Here is a 21,030-nt window from a genome sequence, read left to right as displayed (position 1 = left end):
CTACTTACTACGGCTCTGACATACCAGTCTCGCTTTATCCACTTTCATCCCTCCTCTAGTAGGGCAAGGCCTACTTAAGCCGACTTCGCCGTCCACCGTTGCCTTGTATATGTTAACGTAAAATTGTAAACACCGTTAGATTGTAACCTATCTCGCGAGATTATAAACTGTCGAAAGATTGTGAACCTCAGCGTACTGCTTACAATTTAACGTATTATTATTCGGTAGATTGTACTACACTAACTTAGTTATCATTCAAAATTCTTTGGTAAATTACAGATTAATTTTACTTCCCAACAATTTCATATAACTACCGAATAATAATACCTTAAATTGTAAGCAGTTCGTTGAGGTTCACAATCTTTCGACAGTTTACAATCTCGCGAGATATATTACAATCTAATGGTGTTTACAATTTTACGGTGACATATATACTACTTGTAAGCCGCTACTCATTCATCTGTTTTATATACCAACCACCTTCCCTTTCATATCCTTGTTACGTAGTTAAAGAAGATATTTGTTGTTCGAAGAGGGAGACCAAACATTCAACAACTATTTAGTACGTAGGCTAACTAAGAAATAAGAAAGAAAACAGAAATTATTGATGCACTATCCCATTAAAAAAACTTACATGGGGCCGCCGCTGGCATGAACAATAGTAGAAGTACAAACAGGGTAGCAAGGGTTAAAGGGCAGCCAGAGAAACGAAAGAGAGGTCGCCCTCTTGCACGGTGGGCTGATAAGCTTAAAGAAGTTGGTGGAAGATTCAGAAAAAAATGCTTAAGATAGAGAGAGATGCAGCCACTTGGAGGCCTATACTCTATAAGAGGTCCTTGAAAAAATATATATTATTTTTGTATAAAATTTTAAGTGTATCTTCTAAGATGGATGAGTTTTTCAAGGAATTAATAATTATTAATATAACATAGGCTAACGGCAGATATTCCTTAAACATCCTAACCCATGAGATACGGATAAGCTACATTGATAATATCATCATCAATCTATCAAATTAATGATCTTTCGGTTACACCGTAAGAACCCTATTGTCTTGTTTATATTGTTTGCTCTAACTCAGGATCATCGCTAAATCGGTAAGGCGAACGAAATAGCGAATTAAATTTTGACAAAAAAAAAAATCAACGCTCTAAGTGGATAAATCAGATTGAAGACGCTTAGGAATGTGTATGCATATCTATTACAATAAGTGGGATGATGGATTCGTAATCAATGTCTTTGTTAGCCTTAAATGTTTACATCCTTTCTAAGACATTTGGATAGGCTTAATTTGGAGCTAGAATATTTAAAAAAGTACTAAGAACAATAATAAAATACTCAAATTTAAAAAAAAACAAAAATTAAAAAAATACTTTAGAGGTGTCAAGGGACACCCGGATGGAACGAAATTCCTTTCGATTAATTTATATGTTAATTGGTATCATAACAGTATGATAGATTTTCTCGACACCAATCTTACGACGAAAAAAAAAGCCAACATCACGAGGTGTTCTCACCCATCCAAGTACTGACCTCGCCCGACGTTGCTTAACTTCGGTGAGCGGACGAGAACCGGTGTTTTACAATAGCAAATAGCAAAAAAGTGTCGTGACAACTTTTCGTAAGATTTTTTTCCGTCTAGCCCCCTTTCACAACGCGCGATAAGGAACTTCGTTCCAAAAACTTTTTTTATTTAGAACAGGGAGGCTCTTAATTACGGAGGGATCGTGAGTGCGTTGCCATCCTTTGACATTTTAAGGCCACTTCGGAAATAAACGGGATCGTTCTTCATAACATTAATTTATCATAAACACGTTAATTAAAAATTGTGAGTAATTGAAACAGAATTTAATTTAAAATAACATTTAATACAAAATCAACAAGATAACAATAAATAACAATAACTTATCAATGGTAGCCTTCGTTTATCTGCGCTTGCGCATACTCTTGTTGGTAACCGTCGTAATAGCCCTGGTTGCCGTGTCCTAGGTTGTTTGAATGCTCTTCACGGTAATGACCTAGAAAAAAACATTTTAAGTTTACGCCAATCTTTTATATAAAAACATTCCATAAAAGATGTTGCTAGTAATTCCTTTTTGACTGAATAAACATTTTACTAACGATTTTGAATTTTTTTCTAAAAAAAGATTCTTAAAAAAAGGAATTCCTAGCCAAATACAACATAAATGTGGTGTTAAAATGTTTTCATTGATACAGTCACGAAATAGTTGTCGTAGTCAAAATTCGTAAAACTTTACGCAATGCTTAAACTATGTAATAAAAGAAATTACTCAAAATTTACATTTCGTACGAATTAAACTGTAAAACAATTTAACGAAACGTTTATTTTAACTGCAGTTCTCAAGGATATGTATAACGATTATTCGGAATTCGTTATGTGAAACAAATTGTGTTACATCTAAATTATGTTCATACAGCAAAACCATTTAAAGTTTTGAGATTTTTAGGACGCTGAAGTCACTAGGCCAACACTGCTTATGAAAAGTATGGAGGAATATTCTAATATATTCCTAGCATGGAATTAACAGGGTTTAAATCAATTATGATACTATACGCCAAAAAATTCATCTATACTAATATTATGAAGAGGAAAGATTTGTATGAAAGTATATTGTAACGAATTGGCTCAAAAGTACCGATTTTAATAATTCTTTCAACATTTGAATGCTACATTACCACTGATTAATATATATATTTTTTAAACTATTGCATAGCTTTTATCGCGGGCTTTGAGCGCGGCGACCAAATCAAGAAATTCCGTAACGATAAAAACCTAACACACGATGACGTAATATACGTGCGGGCAATACGCGTTAGAATGGGACAGAACGCATACTGCGTATTCACAACACTCTGACGAGATCGGTGACGTAGCGTAAGCGTGCATACGCGTTAGAGTGAGACAGACTATTTAGGCGTGTTATAGAGTGGTACATTGAATAAATATCAAAGAAAAAAAAATACTGCATAAATAAAAATAAATGAATAATTATAATTGCATAAGTTGATCGTGCAATCAGTCTTCTGACTATGAGCAGATGAGTTGTAGGATGATTTGCGGGATCATAAGAATATCTACTATAATAATATTAACTCAGTCAATGCTGCTGAGCTCCAGGGTTCTTCGTCCTTTGAGACGGTTTATATACTCCGATAGGGTGAGTTGAACCGCTAGGTGGTTAGGATGATTTTCCAGCCTAGTCTTGTACTTCTGAGCGTATACTTTTATTTCTATATATATCCTATATTAATCATTGATTAGTATAGGCTACTTTAAATGCAAGCAAAAAATAAGGATGTATATTCTAAGCCACAGTGAAATGTTTTTAAAAATTACCCGTTGATATAATTTATTCTGTTGTAATTTTGTTTTCATCAAGTCCCGTACACAAAGGGAGCCGTACACTATTGCTAAATACATTATTATTCAGGTATGTCCGCAATTACTGTACGTTTATGAAATTGTTTTAAAAATAAATGTCCACCCGTGCGAGGCCGGGACGGGCCGCTAGTTTATCATATAAGGAATATAAAATACGATTTTTAAATAACTTAAAATAATGCGATAAGCTTGCCATAAAATAAGTAGCGCTACAACCTCTTTAGGTTTTGGCCTCAGATATCTGAATCTGTTTCATGATCATTTTTAAATCTTATAGGCAAGTAGGTGATCAGCCGTCTGACACACGCCGTCGACTTTTTGGGTGTAAGACATGTTGTTCCTCACGATGTTTTCCGTCACCGTTCGGGCAAATGTTAAATGCGCACATAGAAAGAAAGACTTTAAGAGTTATGTTTTTGAAGAAACATATAAACAGCTTAATTTTTATACAGAGCAAGTTTTTATTTGAAAAATAAGGCCTAATTTTGTAACAGGCGTTTAATTTTTGATGAAAAAAATTGTCTGTTTCACTGGACCGTTTGAATAGTTTCAGCTGCCTTGTGATTCTGTAACTCACTTTTCGAACAATAAACTACAAGCTCCCTCCTTATCAGAATGCCAAATCGTAAAATGACTGCTTCACGACTGATTTGAGCGCGACCGCCGCTGTGAAAACCGCTGTGAGAGTTCGAAAAGTGAGTTACAGAATCGCAAGGCTGTAGTCAAGTAACAAACGTGATACTGTACCATCATCAGTAATGCCATTAGCTTCGTCCTTAGCATTCTGTTCCAAAGACTTCAGGATAGCTTCGGGAATGGGTGGTGGAGTAGGCAGATGGGCTCCCTGCGGTCTGAACCCATTTTCATCAGCGGTGTACGTCACCGTGTATGTCAGTCCATCATCTCCAGTGTAGGAGAACGCGCCTTCCGCCTGTGTTCCTTTTGTAACTTGGCCGACCTCTTGAGCTTTAATACCTGGAATTCATTAGTTTAATTAATTCTAGTTCACGGAGTCACTGCTATTTCGAATATTTTATTTATTTATTTACACTTTGTTGCTTAATGATATAAAAATTTAACAAAATTACAAGTAAAGGAAAGGCAACTGGCGGCCTTATTGCTTTCGAGCGATATCTTCCAGGCAACCACTGTGAGAAAAGAAAAAAAAAGAAGAAAGAAATTTTGTTACATATTACTTATTAATAATAAAAAATTAAAGCATTTTCGAGTTTCAAGCTTTACAATGTGTCAGTAAATGGCACCTTTTTGAAGTTATACTTCTTTTGGCGCGTTAGGAAAAAATGATGAGAGTACATTTTAACGATGCTCGCTTACACCATAACAAAATCCCGACACCCTGAAGTTAGCTATAGTCAACATTTTAGTTTTTTTATTTGTAGTGTCGCTTTATCTACAAACTTAGAATAACATTTTAAGGCATCTCGCTGTTGGCCTGAAGGGCTTTGACAGCTTAGCTCGGGCTGTTTTGGAGAGCGTAGCTCGGCCGGAATGGGTTTAACCCGCGATTAGCGAAAGGGCGTCTGCTGCGAGACTCGGACCTTGGCTTGGGACTCCGCGGGATACTCAAACTAAGGTCGATCAGTTGTATATCCTTAGCGGCTAATAATTTAGTTTTTTTTTTTAAAGGAATCTTAAGGGCCTTTACAGCTCAGCTCGGGCTGTTTTGGCGAGCGTAGCTCGGCCTGAATGGGCGTTTTTCCCACGACTTGCGCAAGGGCGTCTCCTGTGAGACTCGAACCTCGGCTTGCGCCGTCGCGGGGTGGTCAATCTCCTGAAGGGCAGGACGGAAGCTCACTGAGCGAAGTACGAAGTAAAGGTACTCGCCTTCCGGGCGGTTTTTTACCCTAATCTGTTTTTGGCGGTAATTGGATCGTCCGGATCCGTTAGTGTATGTCGGGGTAATAACTTCGATAGCACAGTTGATAGATAGCATATATTGAAAAGTAGAATATTATCGTAAATCTCTCTGCATCTTCTACCGCATTTACCATGGAGAGTGTTCAGAGGAGTTGTTCGGTCTAATACCTGCAGCTGAGTTTCATCATCGGACGTCAAGGCAAAATACAAAATACCATCCGTATCACCTCGACGTCCGTCGTTCCACAACAGAGCGTTTTCTAAGGCAGTTGCAGGCAGTAGGCAGCTGCCCACAGAAGTATTTCCGAACCAATTCGACTTAGGGTCCTTCAAGAAAAGAGCGTACCAATTCTTGAAAGGCCGGCAACGCACTTGCGAGCCTTCTGGCATTGTGAGTGTCCATGGGCGGCGGTATCACTTAACATCAGGTGAGCCTCGCCTCCTATTACATAAAAAAAAAATTAATAAGAAGCTTACCATTTTCAGTTTCATACGCATAATGATAATTATGGCCGTTATTTTCCGAGTGATAGTTGATAATCCTCGCTATTTTCTCTCCAGCTGGCCTCTGGTATATGTGGTTCAGCTGTGATTGGTCAGTGTAGACGCCGTGCTCCAACGCGGGCTGTGATTGGTAGGCATCGCTGCTGTATTGCTCCGGTTGGTAGACTTGGGTTGCCGCTGTCGCAGCAATGATGGCTGTAATTGATGTGAACTGGAAAAAATATTTTACAGAAATTTAATAGCACACACAGAGACAATTTTTTTTTATTTTTTTTTATTTCCTATTTATTCATTTTTAATAATTATTATTAGGTTAAAAATATTAACAATTATTTCTTTGGAAAAACATTTTTAACTAACCAATTTCATTGTTGAGTACTTGATTAGTTGAAGGCAAAAAAATATCTTACTTAATTTTGAGCCGAACTTATTTTATATAGCCACTGTTATGAAGTCGCACGAGTTTTGTTGATTCAACAACCACAGTGATTGTAGACTTTTTAATTTCGTACACAATGCTAAATTTATTTGTTATTTTCATTATGATTTTCATTCCTTATACCAGTGCGGTATGAACTTAAAAGTCTGGCCTTAGATTTCTGTATAATATATTTCGTGATAATTTCCTACTAGACAAGTGTGTGCCTGACACACGCCGTCAACTCTTATCTAAGGAATGACAGTTTTCTCATGATATTTTCTTCACCGAAAAATTCAGCCGGGGATTCTACATACAACCTTACGGGTGAGAGAACTAGGCCAATACTGCTCAATCGCCGTATGAACAAAGATTTATATTAAATTACGAGCTGATCCGGCAAACGTCGTTTTGCCATGTATATCATTTATAATAAAAATTTGGGGTTGATCGTACAGGGGTGAAAATTAGGGTTTGTATTTGTATTTTAATGTTGTATCATAAAAAAATAAAAAAAATAACATTTATTTAAAGATTAAAAAAAAATTAGGGGTGGACTTCCCTTAACATTTAGGGTGATGAAAAATAGATGTTGTCCGATTCTCAGACATACCCAATATGCACACAAAATTTCATGAGAATCGGTCAAGCCGTTTCGGAGGAGATTAACTACAAACACCGCGACACGAGAATTTTATATACATATTAGATGAATTACATGTATACTACGGCGATTATATGATTATATTTGTCTTATACTATTAGGAGTTAGTTGAAACAGATATAATTTTATAGTCTTATGTTCGAAGTGTTCGTACTTTAGTCCGAGAGCGGTTAGGTAATATGAGATAACGAGATGCACCCGACCATTGAACAAGTGGAGCGGACTTGGTACAGAGTTACGCTAATTGTAGACTGGATGTACAGCATCCTTTAATGGAAAAAAAAGCCACAATTTAACATCCAAATATGTATTCAATTGTATATCACAAGTTTACATGAATATTATTTAACTTAATTACATTTATAACAAAAAAATAATAACTAAAAAATTTCTTAATATACAAAGTAATAATATAAATAATTAAAAATATTAAAAATATTATTTTTTTATAATTATTATTCTTATAAATATTGTTAAATATATTTTAATTAGGTTTTAATCTTCATTTAACGTAGGTATAGAGCGTTTTTAGTGCAGAGGTTTATTTTTAAAAATTTCCCTTTATTTTGTATTTATTAATTACCAATAAAAACATCAGACACCTACAGAAAGTTTGAAAAAGGAATGTTCTCATTTGAAATAATAAAAAATAAAACAAAAGAGCGTATCTATCATGTTTAGGTCTGTAGCGCTTACTCACACTTTCATAACGCGGCTAAAATTCATACATAAATGAGATCAAACGCCGAACTCCTCTCATTATTAGCACTCAGACATAAGGGCGCATATACGCTGGCGAATAATATTCTATTTACTATCGATTAAGATCTTAATCTATATAAATGTTGGATTTTGAAATTTAAAAAAAAAATTAAAACTTGAATAGGTTGAAATATTGCTATTTTACATCGTCATAAAGTCGCTTTACTAAAATAGTTACATCGAAATGTCATAAAAAGTAAAAAAAAATATTTTAAAATTAAATAAATCAGTGGCGCTACAACATTTTTAGGTCAGGCCCTCAGATATCTCTATCTGTTTCATGATCATTTGTCAATCTAATCGGCAAGTAGGTGATCAGTCTCCTATGCCTGACACACGGCGTCGACTTTTTGGGTCTAAGGCAACGACAGCGATGTTTTCCTTCACGGTTCCAGCGAATATTAAATGCGCACAAAGAAAGTCTTTTGGTGCACAGCCGGGGATCGAACCTATGACCTTAGGAATGAGAGTCGCACACTGAAGCGACTAGGCCAACACTGCTCCCGCTTTTGTATATTACCGATTACGATATCTAAAATATCTATGATTGTCTATGGCATTGTAGCGAAACCTACAATTAGCAGCTATAATCACTGCTATGACGTCATATCCTGATCCGCTAATATACGACTCGACTGCACTGCAACCTAAAGCCAGTGGGAGGAATGGTTGGGGATTGTCAGAATTATTTGACACCTCAATACCAAATTGGTCAAGATGAAGGGTTATGGATTTTCCCAAAATCTTGCCAAAGTGTGCTGGCAGAATTATTTTCGTACGGTGTGTACACGCCTTAATGATGTGGTATAATTAAATATTGCAATTTCATTTTCGTTAATACAACTTTGAGGAATTAATGTTATTTAAACTACTTTTACGTCCGGTTAACGAAAAAATATTTTTAAACAATCTTAAGCCTACATTTATTTTTTATTTTATTAATTTCGTAATCCTCCAGCTAATAACAAAAAAACATTATATTTAAGAGAAAGCCAAATATAGAATATATAATATGTAATATAAGTTATATCAATAAAAAATATTCAAAAAATTTTACTAAGTGATCTCTAATTCCCAGTTCTTGGTGTGAAAGTGGTGGTGCTGGGTATCTACGTGAGGTGTTTGGGGGGGTATGCTCATGATGCAGGTTATTAAGCGCTATGGATATTCTTAATACTCCTTTTAAGCATATTCCGCGATAGCTTAAACAAGTCTCCAAAAAAATATAAACGATTTTAAAACAAATGGTGACTTTCACCAGTATAATACGCGAAATAGAACTAATTTGAGTGTACGACCAACCAGGCTCCAAAAGATAAACCACTCCTTATATGGAAATTGTATTCGTTTTTACAACAAACTCCCAAGCGAAATTAGAGAATTATCACTAAATAAATTCAAAGCCCTCGTTAAACGAAGATTAATCAACAAAGCTTTTTATAAATTTGAGGACTACTTAAATGATCCTAATCCGGAGCAATGATTGAATTGCTCCAGTTCAAACAATTTGTATGACAATACTTGGCGATTAAAAAGAGTGGCGGAAAGTTTCTTGCCAGTTCTTCTTACCCGCTCTACGCCCTTGATTTGCGAACTGGTAGTAAATGTAAATTTAAGATTAATTTAACTTGACGATTCAAAAGTGTACTTGGTTACCCACTTGAATAAAGATATTTTGAGTTTGAGTTTGAGTAAGTCTAGGCTTAAAGAGTGGTCGTTGTATGTGTTGTAATTTTTAAGTAAATATTACTAATTAATTAGAGCAGTGTTGGCCTAGTGACATCTGTCAGGTCCGCTAGTAAAATAAATATAAAAAAATAGTAATTCCTTGTGAGATATTCTAGCTATTATTGACATTATGAAACAATTTTATTGTCTTACAAATATTAGTGCAGTGTCTTAATGCTATAATTTACGATACAATGGATTACATAGACCAGTCTCAAACAGAGACATTCGTTCCTATCCATTTTCAATAATAGCAGTAAAAATTAGTAGCTAATATGAACAAACATTTTATCCACGAACATAATCTTTGTAAACCAGAATTTTATTCATAAAAATTATTTAAGAGAACTAAAAAAAAAACATATTTTAAGGTAATTAAATAAGAAATAGATACTTAAACATTGTACAGTTTTGTGTAACTTATTTGTGTATAAAAAACATACACACTATCCTAACAAATCAAGCCAATATTATGTCAAAAATAATTACAAATTCCCAAAATTATATATATAATAATTATGTTGCTGTCGACTATCAGAGACATACTTAATCCATATTAAAACCCCGTGCAAAATAATCCTAATATAATAAATTAAATATTTATTTGTTTACGGGTAATCTGCTGAATTCTATGAAATTGTGACATGGAACTTTCCAGCTCTAAGTGATCATTCAATTGTATTACAAAAATCTCTATAAAACATTACTCTGTACAAATTTTACACATGAAAGAAACAATGCATTCTGGAACAAGACACAGCAATTTTGTACATCTCATTATCTTAACGAAACAAAACCGTGATGTCTGCTTAATTATTCAATTGTACAAAATAACAACCTAATTTTCAAAAGACGGAAATGTTATTCAAATTTCAATTAAGAATCCGATAAAATATTTTGACGTGAACACGTATTTAACTTTTAACAAAATTATACCACAGAATCAAATAATTAATTACGATAAGCAAGAACAGTGACGGATCTCGCGCGGTGGCCGGGAAGCGCCGCCATTTTGAGGGTATTTTGTGTATTTGCAATAGGTTAACTTTTGACTAGGAGTAGCTACAATGTTCGTTTAAACACCAGCTGTCGTCAAAATATATTGGCTTGTTTTATCCTAAATACAGAAATAAAAATATTTTATTTAAAACATATAAACCGTTACATAAAAGTACAACACACGGTCCATTTTTTGCTTATACCAGCGATAAGGAGAAACACTTTATGTTATTTTTTCCCTTTTTTTCTCGTTTTTTTCTCTTAGTGCTTAAAAGCACTCGAAACGTCGAGTAATGCAAATATTTTCTTTGCTCTGCTTTAAGTTTTTTTTTTTTTTAATATACATGTGTCTTTACTAAGACATCATGGAACATTACAATCTAGCCTAACTTAAGACTAATAAGTAATTTAAGTCTAACCTAATTTATTACAAAGGATATCTAACATAAGAAAGTGTCCAATAACACTACTTACAGTCTCTATTAAAGGGAAGATACTTTGTTCTTGTGTTCAATTTTTTTTCAATCACTGTTTAGCACTTAATACTAACGTGCACTAACACTAATTCACTAGGTCAAACGGTTTTGTCCTTTTCAATCTTCTCACTAGGCCCGTGGTGTCAAGGAGTTGAATAGCCTCGACATTCACGTGATGGTGGAGCCTATGTTCGTGGGCTCCGGCAGTCTTTTTTATTACTGTGGCGACGTCCTCTACATTAAGGTCCCGATGGAGGTCGTTATTGCGAATATACCAGGGAGCATTGACTATTCCCCTGAGCACTTTGTTTTGAGATCGTTGGATTACTTGGATGTTACTATTACTGGTACAGCCCCACAGCTGGCAACCATAAGTCCATACAGGTGTCAGGACTTGTTTGTAAATCAATAATTTATTTTGAACTGATAGCGCGGAATGCCTTCCGAGCAACCAGTACAATTTAGTGTAACGGAGATCCAACTCTTCACGCTTCTTTTTAACATGGACCTTCCATCGGAGTTTCGTATCCAGCGTCATACCTAGGTACTTAGCTGAATTTTGGAACCGCACTTTGACGTTATCAATATATACTGGCTGGTAATTTGATGTTTTGTTGGTAAAGTTTATGTGAACTGATTTAGACTGATTTAATCGTATCCGCCATTTTTTGGTCCACAAGCCAACAGTATTTATGGCTTTTTGTAGTTTTACTACCGCTTCCTTTTCAGTATCTGCCGTAGACATGATAGCAGTATCATCGGCAAATGTAGCGATTACGTTATCTTCTAATTCAAGAATATCGCATGTGTATAAAAGATACAGGACCGGACCTAATACACTCCCTTGCGGCACCCCAGCTTTTATTTCTTTCAGTTCTGAATAATCATCTTCTTGTCGTACCCTAAACATTCTTTGTGTTAAGTATGACTCAAGGATATTTGAAAATTGACGAGGCAGTAGTTTCTTTAATTTATAAACAAGTCCTCGGTGCCACACTTTGTCAAATGCCTGAGCTACATCCAGAAAGACCGTGGAGCAGACTTTTTGTTCTTCTAGTGCTTTTTCTATATTATTTGTAATTCTATGAACCTGCTCTATGGTAGAATGTTTTTCTCTGAAACCAAATTGGTAATCCGGTATGAGCTGCTTTTTGGCAATAATAGGGTTAAGACGTTTGAGAAATAGTTTCTCAAATAGTTTCGCTATAACAGGTAACAGTGAGATTGGTCTGTAAGACGTTACTTCGTGTGGTGGTTTTCCTGGCTTGGGAATCATTATAACTTCTGCAACTTTCCACATATTGGGAACATATTGAAGTCGAAATGAGGCATTAATTAAGGTTGTCATATGCTTTAAGTATTAATACAATACTAAAACACATTGAAGGTCCTATCCATTATTTTTTCACTGTATTTATTAATAGGTTAATAATAGAAATAGCTTCATAACATCCAAACCGTAATATCTGAAGATGTGCAGGGTTTTTGTCGTAGGTAAAAGGTAGGGAGCGATTGAGACCGATTGAGAGAGAGTGCGAAGGGCGAATTACCTTATAGAAATTCTATTTTTAAATTTATGAAATAATATTCTATTTTTGAATTTATGAAATAATAGTATTTTATATTTTATGCAAAATAATTTATTGAAATCTCAAATGACGAATTGTAAATTAAAATGCCACGTGTTTAAATTAATTAAAATTAAATTAAATTAAATTCATTAAATTCCTAACATATATTCCCTTTTCCCTCCCACTAAGTCTCGGAAATCTAAAGTTTTAGACTTGTATAAATATGACGAAGACTTAAAAATTAGTTTACCAAAGACGTACATTTCTGACATGTTCGCACTTTTTTATATTACATACGGCAAATGCGCAGGATTACTCACCCGTTTGTAAGTGATCTTATTGCCCGAAGGCAAGTGCCTTTTAAATATTGGTACGTTCTTTCTTAAACGAGCCTAAGTCAAATTGGTTCGGAAATTTTAGGAAGGCTTTTATTTACTCGATTTATATTTGCTGTTTGTAACAACTGCAAAGTGATTGAAAGCTTGATAATAATACAACATTTAAATATTCCAAAAATATCACTTTATTATATAATTAACGTAGAAAACTATAGATGGCACTGTGGTCTCAGAAGCGGTAAGGTTTGTAGGCAGGGGCGACATATTGTTGTGGTTTGTATGTCCGGGCAGCAAAAACTCCTGAATCGTATTTGCCGGAATGGTAGCTACCTGTAAACAGTAAATCTTTTATTAGAAATGTATTTTTTATTAGACAAGATGGATGGATGGAGGGTGTCTTTAAGGTGGTATACGATGTTCTCTTAAAGGCCTCTGAGTCGTAACGGTTTAGAAATAGGTAAGGTAAGGTCGAGCAACAAAACGTCTTGGTGGAACGCGTAAAATTTTGCATTCAGGCTTCGATAATGAAAGCTGCAGGTATTATATAGTGTACAGAGAGTTCTTCGGCACACTTCCCATGATATATGCGATAGAAGATGCAGAGAGAACCAGCAGACACAGGGCCAGGTCAAAAGGAGCAAGTAGATCGACGATTCGATAATTTTCTTGGTAAGTGGTGCGCAAAGCCGCCTGCTTTCCCTCAAGTATTGCATTTACAAGTATTTAATATTTAAATTCTCAAAAACCGTACATACAAGCCTTGAATATTAGCGACGTTGACTACTAGGAGTAATCCGGAAGCAATTATTATCTATAGTTAAGATTTGTTGGGAAATAGTGATTGAAGCGTTGAAATTTTACTAAATTTTTATTTGACTGAAAATACATATTATGCAGAAATAACGCTAAAAGTTTTATGATTCATATATTTTATGTAATTTATGATCACATGATATATATCGACGATCTGTTTGTGCGCTAAACTCAAGAAGCTTATTTTTTTTTAATACAATTATACCGCCGTTACGCAGTTCAACGTAAATTACCACATAGTTCAAACTACTTTAATGAGATTTAAATATCAGGTGTAGGCCATTAATTATGAACATCTATCAATTTTATAACCTTCACTAATGCAGTAATGCCTTAGGCTTTATAGCCAGGGCTGACACCGGCGTAACTATACCATCTGGGTATAGTTACGCCGTATCAGTAAAAATCGTCACGTTGTACTCAGTTTAATATTAATAAACTTCGTGTTTTTTAGCGTACTCAATTACACGTTGTATATGTCCCACTAATGGCCATAGGCCTCCTCTCTTAGGCGAGAGCGAGAGAGAATGGTCTGTAGTCACCCGGCGCGGCTGGCCCAATGCGTATTGGAGACTTCACATTCATCCATAGAACATAATATCTCTTGGGCAGGGGCCCTCTTGGGTCGGGGGCCCGTGGCATTTTGCCAGCCCTGCCAGCCTATTGTTACGCCACTGGCTGGCACGTTAGTTGTAGAAAAATAAGAATTTATTTGTGATATTTTCCTTAAGTTATAACTAACATATGGAGGTGTTAGGCTAAATTTTTTACGCAATTTTGCAAAGTAGAAATTTTACAATTTTTATGGGTATTAAATATTTATGTATATAATATTAAACAGTTTATTCGTCAAATAAATAATTTTAAAATTTATCATCTTTAATTTTAAAAGACTCAACCCTAGTGTTACCATATATCATTATCATCTAATTTAATAATATTTAATAAATTTATGGACAAATCCTACATTTATTATAAATTTGCAAAATTACTCTTCACTATTAAACTGTATCGATTTAGTTTGAACTGTCAAAAGTTCTATTATCTGTTAGCGCCTATAGTATCTAGTTAGTTAATTTCTTGTATTTTTTATTATGTAATTTTGTTTTTCCGAATTAATTTCGTATGTTTGTTTTTTTTTTTGTTGTGTCTGTAAATTTTATTCACTGATTATGCACTCTTGTCAATTTAGTCGCCTAAGGTAGGAAGGTCAGGAATGTTTTTATAAGTAAATAAATTTAGTTTAAAGATTTCGTAGGATCATAATTCTCTCGTATCATCGAAAACCATAAATAAAACTGTCTATTCCGTAACTCCAAGGTCCTTACGCCCATACAATAAATATTAATATTTAGTAGATTTTTGACGCAATTGCTGATCAAGATTTCCACATACGAGAATCTAGTTAAAATATTTACGGGTAATTAAACGGACGAATTGCTTTTATAAATTAAATAATAACATTTCTGTGCCTATATTTTAACGTTTAGTAAGTTACAATGATGATTTCATAAATTTCGTAAGGCAAATAGAAAGTTTGAAAACGTCAAACGGACGAGTAAACCTAGCATGAAACAAATTTCTATCGCAATAGTTTAAGATAGATTAATGATGTCTAATATAAAATTCTCGTGTCGCGGTGTTTGTAGTTAAACTCCTCCGAAACGGCTCGACCGATTCTCATGAAATTTTGTGTGCATATTGGGTATGTCTGAGAATCGGACAATATCTATTTTTCATCCCCGTAAATGTTAAGGGTAGTCCACCCCTAATTATTTTTTTAATTTTAGATTAAAAAAATATTCTTTATTTTTTTATGATACAGCATTAAAAAATACATACAACCCCTAATTTTTACCCCTCTACGATCAACCCCTATTTTTTTATTATAAATGATATGGCAAAACGACGTTTGCCCGGTCAGCTAGTAAATAAATAAAATCTTGTATGAAGAAAGTATACTGACCGTCATCAAAGATGCCGCTGGCTTCATCCCTGGCGTTCTCCTGTAAAGCCTTAGCGATGGCTTCGGGAATTGGTGGGGCGGTTGGGATATGAGCTCCCTGAGCCTGGAATCCGTTTTCATCGGCGGTATATCTGATGCTGTAGACTTGGCCGTCGTCACCGGTGTAGGAGTAACCACCTTGGGCCTGGATTCCGTTGTTTTCTACTCCGGTCTCTTCAGCTTGGATGCCTGGAATTGGTACAAAAATGTGTAGATTTATAGAATTTTATTTACACTATTTTGTCGAAAGCATTTTAGAACCTCAACCTGTATATGTATATATAATCATTGCTCAAATATAAGAGTCTTTCCTCCAACTTTGATTTTGTTCTCTTTGGAGTAGAGACTCTTGGGCATACAGCACAAGCGCTAATTAAAGATTTAAGTTGGCGCCTGATAGATAGGACCGGTGACCTCAGAGCTGGTGCTTTCGTCGCTCAACTTATAAGTATCGCAATACACCGAGGAAATGCTGCCAGCGTTAAAGGTACACTGTCACAGGGACCAAACTTTTTAAATTTGTTTTAATTTTCGAATTTTAATATTATTAATTTTTAACATTGCTAACTATATATAATCTTTACTTCTATATAAAAAGCTCGTAGTATATTTGAGGTACAGTGCTTCTATAGTAAATGATCATATAATTCTTTCTCTCTCTATTTTTTAAGACAAGAATCTTTCATTTGTATATTGATTCACTGGGATTCGAACTTAGAGCAATACAAAGAATTTATTTCCCAATTCATTGTATTGTGCTCATTGATATACAAAAAACCCAAGATGCACAGTCTCATATAAAAGCAACGCTCGAAAGTGTCCCGAAACACTATTTCTGTCCATAACAGTATATGTTACAAGCATATATTATTGCAAAATCAACCTAACGCGAATTGCTTAAAGTTGTTATTACAACGCAGTGTATACATACTTAAAGCAATAAAATTTTACGACCGACCGTGGTCGGTAGGACAAGGTATTGAGTGGAGTCGAACATGACTTTTTTATTTACAACTATTTAACATAATTTTAAATTTATCCGACTTTTCGGGTGCTTTACAGCGTGAGTGGTCACGGTGACTGAAGACAAAAGGTGTTGGATGTTAAATAGTTGTAAATTTATAATAATACACAACTTTAATCCGGTTAAAAAGTTTTTTCTTTAAATTAAAAAAAAATGTTAAATTGGCTACCTCCTGACCCACACTTTATATAGCGTAAATATATTTGTCAAAAACTACACACAAAAAAGTTCAAGAGTACATAAATTTATTTATAAAAAAAAACACAAATAAATAACATCGACTCCACTTGTAGACGCGAGACTATTTGAAATGAGCGCACAATTTAGAATGTTGCGCTCATTTTTTGAGGACGTTTTTTTGACGTTGAGTGTGCATCTTGGGTTTTTGGTATATCAATGATTGTGCTTGGTTAGACAGTCAGACATTTAAATAACTTATGTGCTTATGTCAATCTGTCATCTGATGTCAATCAAATCAAAATGGTTAATATTTATTGACAACTCAATTATGAATATGTGCAATAGTTATAATATATTATGTACGATTGCGAGTATTTATGAATTTTCGCATAAAATTTTACGATTGACACTGATGTCTTTGCGACACATTATACTTAAATTTTATTTTCTATTCAAAAATTTAGTAATCTTGATAGCATCTTTCGTTCCAGATGTAACCGTACCTTTTTAATGATAAAAACATCGATTGAAATTGAATATTCTAGGTTTAAAAAATAAACTCAATACATTTAGGTTATATGAATATGTGCAAAACTTTTAAATAGCTAACGTTTAACGTTTAACACGTTCAACACAGTAGTGTATCAATCTCATTTCAATTTCCAAGTAATGACTCAGTAGGAAGCACATACTGCTACTGCGACTTGTTACTAACTGTTCTTGCATTCACAAGGGACAATATTTTGTCCCTTGAATGCCCCTTATTTAAATTATCGTATGAAAACTCAAACCAAGAAATAAAGTTTCAATAACCATTATGCGTGACATATTTATAAGGACGTGTACCCCACTAGTTTTCCATACCAACTATATATTTATTCTACACATATACATATATCTATTCTGCACATCAAGTTATAGGCGATCATTTTTTTTAATAAGTATTAGTCTAGTTTCATGTAAATGAATGTTGTAATGTTCTTAATGAGAAATAAATATCCTAAGCCGTAAAGTTCTGTATGGACTGTTATTTGTATGCTACTGAACTATATCGAATAGCTTAAATAATGTTAAGTGATGTTACAAAAGTTAATTACCATTTTCAGTATCGTAAGCGAAGTGGTATCCATTTTCGTTAGCATCTGACACTGATCTTAAGATGGCTGCGCGTCCTTCGAGTGATGCCGTAGGCCTCTCCGGGTAGTACTGTCGGTTGTACTGTGGGAGGTTGTAGTTGTTGTATTGAATAGCGCCGCATGCGCACAGTCCGATGACGGAGGCGATGATTAACTGTAATTAGAAATATATAAGTACATAGTTAAATAGTCAGTATTTTTTTGATGCAATGATTTAAAGGTTGTTAAAATAATGTTTTCTTTCCTTGTAAATTTATCATTAATTTATTTAACCAAAAATTTATGAAAAAAAAAACATTTTTGATTACATCCGGTAATTTGTCAATCCCGGAAAATGATCACCAATCACGAAAATCATTATGAAATTAATACAATAGCGCCCTTTCTCTTAAAAACACTTGACCAATAATCGTGATAAAAATTCTCGACCTACCAATTGCATGTTGTCTGTATTGGATTATCTTCACGAATGATGCTTCTTGTACCCTTGTTAACTTTATATACCTGATTGATCCACTGCCAAGGTCATCCGTAGGATCCTCAAATTGTATCCACCCAAAATCTAGTTCAGAAACTCCCACGGCACAATTGATACAATACCCACTCTTATTACCTATGATATAAAATAGAATATCCTATACAACAAATTGCGTTTTCAATTCTTTGTGAAGCTAAGCTGTGGCATAGTGAGCAGTTCCAAATTTGAACTTATGAAGACAACCTTCGATCTTAAACTCTTGAGATTAAAGAGAAATTTGCTTTGATGATTCGACTTCTACAATTGCATAGTTTTATGATGTATACAAGCAGGTTAATGTGATAGTAATGTGCACACGCATCGGTGGCTGAATGAATGTTTAATTTAGACTTTTATTGGAGAAATATGGAAATTGCGCGTAACCTTTGGATTTCTTTGCGATTGGTAATCTATACTTTAAAAGGATATTTACATAATTGTAAGTGATATTCTTTTTAGTGTAAAACATTATTAGCAAAAATTGTTTTCACGGTATCGTGTCTTGAGAAAATATCTAATAATTTTATTTATTATAAAGATTAAATTAATAAATCTACGATTAATCAAATCCTGCGTTGATTGAGTTTGTTTGTTTGACCTGTGAACAAGCGACGATCACAAATTATCATGTAAATGATTTTACGTGAAACAAATTTATTTTATCTTTATTACTATGCATTTTAATACAGTGCTTAACAGTCGTAAGTTGATAAAAATACTACACGAAAACAAAGTGTTTTTACTTTAAAATGTAGAATTATTGACACTTTCTTATGTTAAATATCCTTTTAATAAATTGTTTTTAATTACTTATTAGTCTTAAGTTAGGCTAGATCGTAATGTTAAAATGTGTATTTTATATAATGTGCCAAGACAATTTATAAATAAAAAAAGAGCATGAGAGACACTAGATTAGAATTAATACAAGTATCAATGTACTTGTTCAAGCAATTCGAAAAAAAATCGAACCGTTCTAATCGAATCAATGTATGAGTTCGGTTAAAAATTCATTTTTACGGAGCATCATTTGTTACATTATAATGATCTACGCAATACAAGAGTAGTGTAATCATGAGAATTAGACTACGTAATTAACAAGTAGATACACATTCTGTAATTAAGTAAGGGTCTAAATGAGCATTTTTAACTACATCTCGCAACTCAAGAACTCACTGAAGATTGTTATAGATATCTGAAAAAATCAAATCGTAGGAAAAACAGGAAGAAATCATTTCATAGATTATTTTCCACACTTTAATACTATTTATGTTATCCATTATTAGCAACACTTTAGTTTTTAAAATCTAAAATTGCCTCAAGCAATTTAGCTATATAGAAGTGGCCAAACCAATAAGTGTACACTATATTAGTTTTTCATTCCCATGACGGATTTAATAAGTTTATAATATAACATAAAATTTACTACTACGAAACACATACACAGAAACACACAAAATATTAATAATAATCAAAAAAAGAAAAATAACAAAAAATTCTCGGGAAAAAAGGAATAAGGTATGTTTTAACTTTTAATGGTGTAATGTGTGTGTGTGTTGTGGTTGTAACTGGCAACGGGCTCAGCATTATGCTGAGGAGCAGACGTGTTCCACAGCGCTGGTCATTCTTCATTAGTTTGCGCCTCAGACGCAAAAAAACAAAAAAATAATGTAATGATAATAATAGTCAAAATTAACAGTAAGTAAGGAAGTCCTCGAAGATTTGAGTGTAAAAGTATGTACCTAGTAAATAAAAAAATAAGAATAATTCTTACTAAAATTTCAATAAGAAATAGATAAATAAATATTATAGTATATAAATGAATCTTCATTATTAAAGGATGAATTACAAAATAATTCTGGAAATATATTCTTATATAATTAAAAATATTTCACATGTAATTAAAATTCAAAATAATAAAATAACATACATTGAAATAAATAACTAACCTATATTATTTATATTTCATAGTATAGTCTTTTATTGACATAACTTTTATACATAGAAAAACACTTTTTTACCGGATTGAAGTTATGTATTTTTTAAATATAAATTTACTCTTAATTAAACTAAATAAATATTATAATAACCCACCTAAACATTTCGAGTAAATAATGGATTCAATAAACGCGTATGTATTACAAAAGTTTATGTAAACAAAAGCCAATATTGAAAAGCTCTTAGCCAAGCATGGGATTTCTTTAATAATCAATTAAATTAAGGTCGGGAAACTCGCAAACCGTGGGCCCAGACTCTCTTAACATCTGGGTCATAATTATATTAGTGGTCGTCTAAAGTTGTAAATGTTAAATAATATATGTATATTGTATATAAAAACTAACCTAGAATTGTAGATCAATAAATTCGTTAAAGATGCTTAGATACGCCCACGCTCTCAATCAAAAAGCAATTTTGTACGTCACATAAGGCTAAATTGGTTTATACTTAATACGTAAATATTTAATTCAAATTATTCAATTAGAATTTAATATTTTAATTTTAAATTTAATTAAATTTTAATATTTTATTTACACTTTTTCGTACATACAATCAATATAAACACGTAATGCAATGGGTAGCCTTATTGTTAAAGAGCTAATCTTTATAATAGTCAAGT

General features: G+C 33.6%; 2 protein-coding genes across 2 annotated transcripts; both read right to left on the bottom strand.

Annotated features, from left to right (window-relative positions):
- Positions 1-1,847: 1,847 nt before the first annotated feature.
- Positions 1,848-6,232, bottom strand: LOC125057386 (cuticle protein 3-like). The gene is made up of 4 exons (XM_047661052.1): positions 6,146-6,232; positions 5,759-5,996; positions 4,151-4,378; positions 1,848-2,018 (listed from the first exon to the last, which is right to left on the bottom strand). Exons 1-4 carry the CDS (start codon positions 6,152-6,154, stop codon positions 1,909-1,911), a joined length of 585 nt encoding a protein of 194 aa, XP_047517008.1. The 5' UTR covers positions 6,155-6,232; the 3' UTR covers positions 1,848-1,908.
- Positions 6,233-12,902: 6,670 nt separating this feature from the next.
- Positions 12,903-18,467, bottom strand: LOC125057417 (cuticle protein 3-like). Its single transcript, XM_047661102.1, has 4 exons — positions 18,333-18,467; positions 17,861-18,053; positions 15,521-15,748; positions 12,903-13,071 (listed from the first exon to the last, which is right to left on the bottom strand). The coding sequence occupies exons 1-4, from the start codon at positions 18,339-18,341 to the stop codon at positions 12,971-12,973; spliced, it is 531 nt and encodes a 176-aa protein (XP_047517058.1). The 5' UTR covers positions 18,342-18,467; the 3' UTR covers positions 12,903-12,970.
- Between the last annotated feature and the right edge of the window lie 2,563 nt (positions 18,468-21,030).

This window comes from Pieris napi, chromosome 16 (assembly GCF_905475465.1).
Source record: "Pieris napi chromosome 16, ilPieNapi1.2, whole genome shotgun sequence".
NCBI classification, from domain to species: Eukaryota; Metazoa; Arthropoda; class Insecta; order Lepidoptera; family Pieridae; genus Pieris; species Pieris napi.
Note: the sequence above shows the minus strand (reverse complement) of the source record. Positions and strands in the feature narration are given on the sequence as shown.

Bases quoted from the DNA above. Each gene is read 5' to 3' on its own strand.
- LOC125057386 (XM_047661052.1), bottom strand. The intron at 4,379-5,758 runs GTAAGCTTCTTA...AATGAATTCCAG, and splicing joins TGCGTATGAAACTGAAAATG to GTATTAAAGCTCAAGAGGTC. The intron at 2,019-4,150 runs GTACAGTATCAC...GTTTTTTTCTAG, and splicing joins TAATGGCATTACTGATGATG to GTCATTACCGTGAAGAGCAT.
- LOC125057417 (XM_047661102.1), bottom strand. The intron at 15,749-17,860 runs GTAATTAACTTT...TACCAATTCCAG, and splicing joins CGCTTACGATACTGAAAATG to GCATCCAAGCTGAAGAGACC. The intron at 13,072-15,520 runs GTCAGTATACTT...TACTGTTTACAG, and splicing joins CAGCGGCATCTTTGATGACG to GTAGCTACCATTCCGGCAAA.